This window comes from Diachasma alloeum, unplaced genomic scaffold (genome assembly GCF_001412515.2).
Source record: "Diachasma alloeum isolate Michigan unplaced genomic scaffold, Dall2.0 Dall_scaffold_00179, whole genome shotgun sequence".
NCBI classification, from domain to species: domain Eukaryota; kingdom Metazoa; phylum Arthropoda; class Insecta; order Hymenoptera; family Braconidae; genus Diachasma; species Diachasma alloeum.
In genome coordinates, this window is record NW_021680345.1 from 5,310,017 (window position 1) to 5,321,903 (window position 11,887).

Below are 11,887 nucleotides of genomic sequence, written 5' to 3' on the forward strand. Positions count from 1 at the left end.
CCCCCGCCACCCCCTAATCAGTAAAAATCTTCAAAGAGAAATAATTACCCTCAACTCTTCAAGGATAAACAACAATTGTCTCGCAATTCTCGGCTGATGATAAAATCACTGAAATTAATTTTCCCCTGTGCAATTGGATCGCTGTTGCATTTAGAGCATTAGATCTGCTCGCGAATCAGCGAGTTTTATCTTTCAAATGCGAGTGCCTAGAATCATTTATTAGCCCTCCACCCATTATTCACGTTATCCTTTTTTTTCAGAATTCTTTCATTTTAATTTGCCATTGCAAAACTGTTAGTATCTTTTTCCCCACTTTCACTTGGCGAAGTCGTCTCGTTAATTGCAGTGGAATCGTGCGAGAGACATCGAAAATCATGTCGGGGGGTTTTATTCAGTGTCGTGCGATTAATTTTCATGGGAGACTCTCACCTCAACGGGGGAATTAATTCATTTCCGTATTTGAAGATGAGAATGATCATTAGGTCGATGGAAATTACTCGTGATATTGTTTTTTTATTTGTTTGAAAATAACTTTGGAACGAAGAAGTTTAGGGGAAAATGTCACGAGACATTTTTTGTAGACAATTTCATGGACTACAAAAAGTTCATGTGATATTTTTCGATAAATCCAATAGTTTCAGAGATAAAATAATCAGAATTAAATTTTTCACCTAAAAAATTATGCATTATTTTTTATGAGGAATTTCTCGGGATCGCTAGAGTGAAATTAGAAGAAATTGATGCCGTTTTCAAGATATTTTTTCAACCTTAAAATCTAGACCGAATGCACCGAACGGATCATCCACTCATCAGTTTATATCAATATGAAAAAAAAATAATCAGAATCCGGAGAAATGAATTGGAACTTCCATTTCCTGAGCCAAAATAAATAAAATACCCATCCGATGAAATTCAATTTCCTCTCTCCACATCCATTAAATCAGAGTAACACCTGCAATTCTCCCATTTTTCAATTACAAATAGGATTCAATGTATCGAAAATTGAAATATGAGTAGAACGTATAGGCGAAAAATACCCGGTTATTACCCCGTTGGCGAACGACTCCAGTGAGTGCAGGATAGCTTTCAGCTTCCATTTTCCATCCCCCCAGCTTCATAACAAGAAATACGATAACGTTCGAAATCCTCTCAGCCCAGTCCACCCATCTTTCCGATAGTAGAGGGCTACTATGTGTTATCTAACTCACGCACAACATTCACATGTCGTTTATTCTTCGATATTTCATACTATTTTATTTTTACTCTGAGTTTTTACTCTTTAATCGTCAATTCCGCGGGACATTCTCATCTCTCTTTCAACCGTTGACTCCAATAAAATAGAATTATGCAGATAAAATAGTTCAATCATTTTTTTATTCCCACGAAATTTTTATACCTTAAACTATAATATTTATCAGACTTGAAATTCAGATAACTTTTTATTCATTAATTCCACGAGACACTCTCATCTATTTTTCAACCATTAACTTCAATCAAATAGAATTATACAGATAAAATAGTTCAATATTTTTTTTATTCCTCTGGAATTTTCATAAATTAAACCATAATTTTTCCCACACTTGAACCCCCGAGAATTCCATCGACATGACTAAACCCTTTGTTTCATTCATCACATTTAACCCATTACTAATCCATGAGTCATCCAATTACAATCACACTCCTCATTCCCTCTCGCAATCTCAACAAAAAATCATTAAAACCATACAGCCCATTTTATTTAATCAACCCCAGCATTTCATCATCACAATAAACTCCAGTCTCCGTCATAAAACCTCTCTCTCCTCCCACCCCCCACAAAAAAAACTAGTTATAAAAATTCAATTGCTTGGTGAACAAACTTTTGTTTACAAGCGAAGGAAAAAAAAATCGAATAGAGAAGAGGGAATGAAAGTGCAGTCGCAGCGATGATACTGTGGTTTGTTGGGTTTTCGAAGGCCAATGTTGGTGTGTACATGAGGATAATGTCGGGGGAGGAGAAGAGGAAGGATCTCCCCACCCAGACGATCAATAGGTGCGCCCAGGTTTTCCCTCAAAGGAAAAATTCCTGACGCTATTAAATCCAATTTAGAGAACTTTTATTCCCCATCCCTTCCCTCCTCTCTATAATTTTTTTCATCCCCCCCTCGTTTCTTTTTACCTTCTTCAACAAATTTATTTTTCCTTCACTTTCCTTCCTCCGCCCCCGGCCCCTTCCCCACCGCAACGAAACCTTTGAGAAGAACGGCCCGAATAAATTGGTAAAAGGATTTTGAACAATATAACGCTATCTATCATCCACGTGGGTGGATCTACGAGGGGTTCTTGAATTCTTTGATTCGACTTTCATGTTATCCGCGCATTTTTATCCTCTATTTTTCCGACAGACACTCCAACATTTTTTGGATCGAATAAATGAATTTGAGAGTTTTTTGAGTAATTAGTTTTATTAACTCATTTTTTTCATTTTCTTTCCATTTCTTATGGTTGAAAACAGAAAATTATGGCGAAGGGTTTTATTCAGTGTTTTGCGATTAATTTTCATTGGAGACTCACTTAATCGGTGGCTTTAATTTGTTGTCGGATGAAGATGAGAATGATCATTAAATTGGAAATTATTCGAATACTGTAGTTTGATTTTTTTTTTTTTTTTGTAAAAATGTTCTTGAACTATATAACGCTACCCATGTATTTTTATCCTCTATTTTTCCGACAGACACCCCAAAATTTTTTAGATCGGTTGAAGGAATTTGAGGATTTTTTGAGTAATTAATTTTATTAATTCATTTTTTTATTTTCTTCCCATTTCTTATAGTTAAAAACATGATAAATCATGGCGGAGGGTTTTATTCAGTGTCTTCCGATTAATTTTCATGGGAGGCTCTCACTTCAGCGGTGGATTTAATTCGCTTTCGTATTTGCATTTGTATTTACATTGGAAATTATTCGAATACTAAAGTTTGAAAATAATTTTTTTTAGGGAAAAATTTTCTTAAATTATGTAACGCTACCCATGTATTTTTATCCTCTATTTTCACCACAAGAACTCCAACATTTTTGAGATCTGTTGAACGAATTCAAGAGTTTGTTGAGAAATTAGTTTTATTCATTGATTTGTTTTATTTATTTTTTTGCAGACGTTTCACACACCGAGTTTTGGAGATGAGGATTTCGACATTCCTGCCATTCACCCACATCAGCAGCATCAACAGCATCACCCGCAGCAGCATGACCCCATGCATGGCTACCAGTCACAGGTGAACCCCATTTTTTTTTCCAAAATACATTTTTAAGAAGATTTTTAGCACAAAAATGGAGAGATATCGAGGAAAAGAGGATGAAAAATTGAAAACGTGACACAAAAGTGGCAATCACTCGTCGAGAGCCATCGATCTCCATCAAGCCGTCACCCTTCCACCTCTCCATGCCCACAATATTCCCCCATTTTTCATGTCTCACGTGCAATTCTCTCTTTACGTACTTCACCTCATCCTTTGATCGACGATTCCCCAGATCGTGAATACAAAATCTCGGGGCTCTATCGTATCCTGGAACGCTAGACCATGGCCAAACAAGATTTAAAAAAAAACACGGTATTCTCAACGGGAGTCTTTCACAACTGTGGAAACATAAATTTCAGATATCCCACGATTCTCCATTTTTAACATTTTCTCGGCTTTTTTTTTCCTCCTCGCTCAACCCGGGAGCTAATTATATTTATCTCCTCTCATTTTTTCTCCCGCAAAGGTGCATGAATTATGTTTCACGGGAGTTGACTCGAAAATATTAGATAATTAACTTCTAAAAATGGAGTAAAGAACCTTTTATTCATTTATAATGGTGGAAAAAATTGAAATTTCATGGACAGTTGATTGGTAATTTTCAGGAGAATGGAATTTCATTCAATTTAGAGAAAAAATGAAAAACTTTCATATTTTAATGAAAATTTGATGGAACTCCAATTTTTAAAACAGGAAGAAGACGAGAATTTCCGAACTTACTAGAATTTTCAATTTATTGGAAATTTCACAATATATTAACCTGAATTTTTCTGATTTCTATTCATTTAAATGAAATAATTGAACTAAAATTTACAATTTTTACTGTTTTTTCCATAAAATTTTCAATAAAAATTTACAATTTTAATTCATTTTTCCAGAAATTTTTCGATGATGAAAAATCCTCAACATTCTTTTTCTTTCCGAAAAAAAATTTGCTTGGAATTTTGAACCCACATAAAACAATATGTTTATTTTCCTTGAAGTAAAATACCAGACACAAATGAAAAAAATATTAATAAATGTACAATTGCCCCCTCAAAAAAATATTTTTACACTCTCCAAAAACTAATATCATATTTATTCTAGATGATGCAAGCCGGTGGTATGCAGCAGTCGCCAGACGCTCTGAGCCTGGACCCGGGTGGGTACCAGCAGCCCCTCTACCTGCAGCAGGAACACACGATGCAGCCAATCAACGTCAGGTGAGTTATACGACCCTCAGCCCCCAAGTGACGAAGGACTTCTCCCCCCCATCCCCTTCCCACCTATCATCCATCTTTTTTCTTTCATCCAAAAAGATAATTACCGGGTGCTGTGCGCGTTAATTGGCGCGGCGATTGGTCGGTAAGTCACGCTCGGACGTCCTCTCTGATAGGTTTACCACCTTAATGAACCCGAGTCGTTAAATAATGTATCAACGATTTTAGGGTGAAATCGTTAAAGACCCTCTGGAAGCTGGAACAATTTGTTCCAAGCAAAACTATCTCATCAAATCGCCGAGATTGTTCATCATTTTCAAAGGCATTACACGTATTATCTGGACCAAACCATCACTCTAGCATTAAAAAAAAAAAAGCGAAGCGAAGTAATCTTGAAAATCCAAACGCTATTAAATCGACAAGTCCCATCAATTTCTCAACGTCTCGACCAAAGTAACCCCATAACGTTTCGCTCGTAGCCACGTCTGAATGATCAATTCCCGTCCCTTTATTTCCCTGAATGTGGTTTATTATGACGCAATCATACTCACTCATCTCCTGACACTGTAAAATGCCTCGCTGCCTCGTTACCCTCCCTCCACCCAACTACACACATTCATTTCCCTTATTTTGTTTTTATTAACCCCTGTTTAATGTCATAATTAATGCCAGAAACGGAAGTTAGAAAAAGGGAACGAAAAATCCCATTAAAATGCGTGGAATTCTCCATTTTTTTTCCATCAAAGTTGAGTTGAACGACCGCGGGTAGAATGCATTTATTCAACTTGGGGGATGCAATAAATACGACAGGATGCCAAACGCAATGGATATATACCTTGAGGACGGCTGTCAGACAATCTCAAAACCCAGTTGCATCATTTCCATTGGGTAAATGAAATGCCAGTGTTTCTGAACGATGAAAAAAAAAGAGATGATCGTAAAAAATGAGATAACCTGTCAGAACATGTCCGCCATTTGCCTGTGAATATTTCCACCATTTTACCAACTCACCTCAGCACACGATGAGTTGTTGCCTCGTGCCTCTGACTAGAATATTTTGCAATGACATAAAACATTTCTTCGTGCATATAACGAAGCGTCTCAAGCCCTTCTTCTACGGGTGTATCTGACGAAACGTTATAGACTGTTGAAAAGTGGGGGAACAAAGGAGTTTTACAGCGAGGTCAGAGCCAGGCTGAAAATAGAGCGGAGGAACCTGTTTCGTGTACAATGAACCGATCGTTTAGCTTCTTTTTCTCTCCCTTCTTCGTATATATTATTTTTTTTAACCACACGGGGGGATACAGCATCCAAGGTGGTTTCATCAAACATCCCCTTATTTGCATAAACCTGTCAACACGACATTTATAATTAACGGATGAATGTCGTTTCGAGACTGGAAAAGATGGCTATCGCAAATGTCTCAATCACGACATTCATGATTTTCATGAGTGAGAGAGTAGAGAAAAAGTGTCGATTTATCACACGAGATTTCTACTTCTAATGATGATCGTAAATAGGTTTCTCTTTGTTTGGCTCTGGTTGCTGTTGCATCAGATTATTTAAATTTTGTATTTTTTCATTGTATCTTCTTAATGGTGACAATTTCATCGACAGCTGGCAACTCTTTTTCTTCATTCTTCAGTTATGCACAACGTTGGCAACAAGAAGTCTGAGATTTCCCACTGGGATTCGTGGAAGAGTACAGGGGGAGGGAAGAGGGAGGGTAGAGGCAAGTCAGGTTGGTTGGAAGTTGATGTAGAGTAGGCCGTAAATCCTACCAAGCGCTGACGCAGCACCGGCCATATCTCAAAAGTTATCCAATTTGTGTTAAAGTAGCATTCACCCGTTGGATATATCTCTCGTACCTATAACCCACCCATGTCTCTCCCGCAAACTGCATCTCGTTACCCTTGGAGCCCATCATTTTCAGCATCCAATTCCAACATACCACTGTTTCATTCAATAATCCAGAGTCAAATTTCTCGTGTGCAAAGATGTATTTTTACATTTGCCTTTCACTAATCTTTTGGAAATTATTTTTCTTACGTCGGATTCCTGATGCGGGGGGTTTAATCGTTTATTTACACTGAATGATGATGGATATTTCAAACATTTGGGGTGGAAAAACAACCGGATGACTGTGATAAATTCAGCCAAATGATTGCGCAACAGAAAGGACTGGGATTTTTTTTGATAAATTTAAGTTCTATTGCGGGCAGATGACATCATGCATTCCAGTGAGGAGAGTCCAATGAATTGATCTCAATAATTTTTTTTCTCCTATTGTAGTTCAGCGTACACAAGCCCACAGGCGTCGTACACGTCAATGAGCTCTCCTGGCCAGCAGCACGGTGGCCAACAGCTGCTTTTATTACAACAACAGCATAATCAAGCACAACAACAGCACGCCCAGCATCAGCAACAGGTACAAATGCACATGCAATATGTTCACACTCAGCATCAACAGATGCAAAATCAGCATCAACAGCAGCAGATGCAGTACAGAAGTCCAACGGGCGGTAGTCCACCGGCCATACAACAGAATCCACCGGTTGAAAACAATAATACGACAACGAGTGAGGACAGCGATGACAGTACACCACATTCGGCCATGGTAATTACCCAGATTTTGTTTTATTTAAGATCATGTGAGAATCAACTGATAAACACCGCTATTATCCAAGATAGTTCGTGCCTTCGAAGTTTGTAATTTGTGCAGTGATTATCTCTTAATTGTTTCCCTCGTATTGAGGCCAGAAAAGCCAATGGATGGCCTATAACATCCCTCTTTTCATTGGTTTATGCCTTAAAAACATCTAAGATTGGCCGAATGATAACTGGAGGACAATATAGCCATTATTATTGTTGGCAATGCACTTCGATTTGTACTTTTTCCGTCCATTAGATTGACGATCCTTCAATTTGTGTAGTTTAACTTAATTTATAAGGGATTATGACTACAGGATTAGATAGTTGTCCTGCAAAACTTGATCTTTACAATTTTTTGAAAATTCCCATCATTACTGTCAAAGAATTCCATTTCTGGAATTAAAAAAGCAGAAGTTGGGATGAAGATTGAGTGATCCCGAAGAGGGCTCCCAGTGGAGACCGAACCGAAGAATTCCATTTCTCCAATAAAAAAAATGCTAATAGGCTAATGAAACAACTCAACAATTCAACCGACTCGAGAAAAATTACAGATAATTATCGAAATTCCCTCTGATCCTTTGGAGTTTAATAATTCCCCAGCAACCAGACACAATAATTTGCCTCCATATGATTGACCAAAATCGGTTTCAATTACATCAGCACCGATTACCCACGCAATGCGTAATACCGTGATCACCAGTTAATGAAGGTCATGACCCAAACCACCCTGAAATAGACCCCGGAAAGTTCCAGGATAATTGCAACAAGCCTCAATAAACAACGTAAAATCAATCAAAATTGCACTTCACATTACTGAGAAATAATTTCTTTCTCCCCCGTAAGATTACTGGAATGAAGCGACCCTCACCCGAGCCCGTAGACACTGTTAATAAGGCACAGAAGAAGCCAAAGGCACAGAAGAAAAAGAAGAAGAGGGATCCAAATGAACCGCAGAAGTAAGTATTAACATTCCACCATTCTCCCTTCCATTCTACCAATTCCCATTCTTTTATTCGTTTTATTATTCATGCATAATAATGGCCAGTTTCTACATGTGTTACGATAATTGGAATATCGGATAATTTCCACTTATTGAGAAGCCCATCCCCGCCAGCCTTTTTCTTCTTATTTTCACTGCGATTTTTATCTCAGAGGGGGGAAAAGCATAAAGAAACAACTAACGAACAGAGCAGAATCACGAGTCAATTGTTTCGCTTTAATGGAATTACCGCATTTGCGAGGTACAAGAAGAATAGGATTCAAGTCTGGATGGAGAGAGGGATGAAGGGGGGGGAGAGCGGGGGGTTGGTACCAGTGCAAGAGAGGTGGCTTTAAGTTATTACTGCTGTGAATTGGCAATTACCGTTATTGTTGAAACCCTGTAAATGTAGGACATGGGGGTCCAGCTGCAGGAACAAGCGCACAGCATTACTCGGAAAATACGTTATACCAAATCCCAATGGTTAAGACAGAGAAAGACTGACAACACTGGCCATTATCTCGTGTCTATATACGTTATTATATTGTTATAATGTCGAAATAGTTGGTCCAGATTACAGACTATACAGTATTGCCACAAACGAGGTGGAATTAGTCGTTTCCAACAATTTCAAACTACATGCATAAGTCATTTTCATTATCTTTTGGATGGTTAGAGTAAATTGCATGTCTAGGTGAATTTTAAAATGATTGAAAACGATTGTGATAACTGACAGGGTAATCTCACACATTTGACGTGGGACATTCATCATATTCGGGGGGCGTGAAGGGGGGGGAGCAGTCGACCCCAATCGTAATTTCTACGTTATCGCGATTCACTCGATCGATCATTCTGCATTCGCGTGAATTAATATCGCGCAGCTGTTGGCGTCACTGTTTGTTTCGTGTTATTTTTCAATTTTTTTTTTTTTTTGAGAGAAGGCTTTTTAGGCATTAATGAGGCCGATGAACTCGTCGCACCAGAGTTTATTTTCAGATTGAGGATGTTATGGAGCATACGTTATCATTTTTGGATTTATTGTGAGGAGGAAAAGTTGAGTGATTGAAGGAAATGATTATTTGGATCCATTTTTTTTTTTTTTTTATTATGGATCGCGATAACTTTGGCCTTAATCCTTATCATGAGAGGGTTAGAATTTTGTGCTGTATTTCTAAGAAGAAATGTATGAGGATGAGAATAACAGGACGCTAGTAATTTTCAGGAGAGTGACAATAAATTTGATTTTGGGGGAAAAAACAGGAAATTTCAGGTTTCTCTAGAAATTCAATGAAATTCTGAATTTTAATTTAATTGAAGATTTAGTAATGTTTCTCTGCATTTTCATGGAATAATTGAACTGAAATTCACAATCATCATCGATTTTTCCCTAAAATATTGCATTTCTGATGACGGAATTTTTTGAAAGTTCAATTGTCCTAGAATGTCATAAAAATGTCAACAATTTTCACCCGCGATTATGAATCGCAATAATTTTGGCTTTAATCATTATCACGAGAGGGTTCGAATTTTGTGCTGTATTTCTAAGAATAAATGTATGAGGATGAGAATAACGAAACACTAGTAACTTTCAGGAGAGTGGTTTCTCTAGAAATTCAAAGAAATTTTAAATTTTAATTTAATTGAAAATTTAGTAATGTTTCCCTGAATTTTCATGGAATAATTGAACTGAAATTTACAATTATCATCGATTTTTCCCTAAAATATGGCATGTCTGATGACGGAATTTTTTGAAATTTCAATTGTCCTAGAATGTCATAATAATGTCAACAATTTTCACCCGCGATTATGGATCGCAATAATTTCGTTTCCAATCCTCATCATATCATTCATTATATTTTGTTTTTCTTAATTATGATCATCAGTTATAATCAGTTTGAAAGTCGTTAAATTTCCATCATCTCCAATTTAATCTCTCTTTTTTGTTAAATCATGAGGATATGAGAATTATATTAATGTTAATGCTCTCTGGTTGTCTAGGCCAGTGTCTGCATACGCCCTGTTCTTCCGTGACACCCAAGCAGCTATCAAAGGACAAAATCCCAATGCAAGTTTCGGTGAAGTATCGAAAATCGTCGCATCAATGTGGGACGCACTCGAGACAGAGCACAAAAATGTAAGTCACTGAATTTATTACGCTATTTGATCAATCATAATGAACTACGGCTGAGAGGCAAACTCTTGATTGCGAATTTAGTTAAGTGCAGATTGAGTAAATAGAGTGAATTAACTAGTCTGTTAAAGCACACCGTCGTGCAATGAATCCGTTATGGAGGATCGCTTTTCCAACGGCATAACGTTATCCCCCACATACACCCACCCACCACCCCATAGTGTAAATAACGATGGCAATGTTGGGCGGTTGGGATTCTACGAGATAACGCACGCATTAATAATTGGTAATTAGATTTGGCTGAAGTTATGGCTGAATATCGTAAATGTTGGTGAACGTATGCAATCATCGTTGGGTATCTTCATTTTCCCGTGATTTATTCGGGGATTTAATATTCCTATTTCTTCTAAAAGGAAGAATAACGGTTTTTTTTTCTTGAATTGACGTTGAATGCCATTTAGAGGAGAAAAAAGTCATAAAAATTTTAATTCACTGAAAATTTTGTGAAATTGCAAATCTTTTTGCAGCAGGAAAACTAGATTCTCCAAATTATGTTGAATTCTCAGTTAATTAAAAATTCAAGAATATATAGATAACGCACATATTAATAATTGGTAATTAGATTTGGCTGAAGTTATGGCTGAATATCGTAAATGTTGGTGAACGTATGCAATCATCGTTGGGTATCTTCATTTTCCCGTGATTTATTCGGGGATTTAATATTCCTATTTCTTCTAAAAGGAAGAATAACGGTTTTTTTTTCTTGAATTGACGTTGAATGCCATTTAGAGGAGAAAAAAGTCATAAAAATTTTAATTCACTGAAAATTCAGTGAAATTACAAACCTTTTTGCAGCAAAAAGACTAGAATTCTCCAAATTGCGTTGAATTTTCAGTTGAGTAAAAATTCAAAAATATGATCACGTAAATTTTCCAGATTTCTATCAATTATCGTGAAATAATTGAACTGAAATTTCAAGTTCCCATTGATTTTTTCATAAAATTTTGCATTATCAATGACGACATTCCCGGAAATTGCAATGGACCTATAATACAATAAAAACGTCATCATCGCAGTTGATGGTTTTATCAGCCATTCAATTGAATAACGCATAAAACTCAATACCCACACAAAAACTTTCAATAAAAAAAGTAATGAAAAAAAGTACACTTCAGTGAGTAATTTGCGTAAATTTTTCCATCATACGAATAATAACTCGGAAAAGAGAGAGATAGAGAAAAAAAAAGATAATTAATTTTGTTCCTTGAAATTGGAATTTAAATTGAATTTCATTCAGACTAAAATTGACGTTTCGAGAGATAGATGGAACGATAATTACATTCCTTCATAACTCTTTCATCATTATTATTGAAGAGAATGCTCCTTCTGCCATCGGTGAAATTTAATCGATGGAATAGGGGATCCTCAAACATCTGAAGATCCTTCCCAAAAATACTGCAATCTGTAAAATGTAATTAAAACCGAGTCTCACTTAATTATCAAAATTATGCATGCTCATATATGTTCAACAGTTATACCCAGTGGCCACTGCAGTTCATATCGTTAATTCAATTAGGGGCTTATCTCGATCCTCTGGACTTGCACAGTTTCACCAGTCGCGGGGGAGAGGGGGGGGGAGGAGGGAATA

The 11,887-nt window shown here is 36.8% G+C and overlaps 1 protein-coding gene across 10 annotated transcripts in view; it reads left to right on the forward strand.

Moving 5' to 3' along the window:
• Positions 1–11,887, forward strand: part of LOC107042230 (TOX high mobility group box family member 3) — a 195,336-nt gene that overhangs the window by 173,748 nt on the left and 9,701 nt on the right. For all 10 annotated transcript variants that reach the window (XM_015263171.2, XM_015263180.1, XM_015263227.1 and 7 more), the window contains 5 exons: positions 3,135–3,254; positions 4,365–4,480; positions 6,770–7,094; positions 7,973–8,085; positions 10,107–10,242. In XM_015263171.2, coding sequence (XP_015118657.1) covers positions 3,135–3,254; positions 4,365–4,480; positions 6,770–7,094; positions 7,973–8,085; positions 10,107–10,242 — 810 coding nt within the window. The remainder of the gene's footprint in view (positions 1–3,134; positions 3,255–4,364; positions 4,481–6,769; positions 7,095–7,972; positions 8,086–10,106; positions 10,243–11,887) is intronic.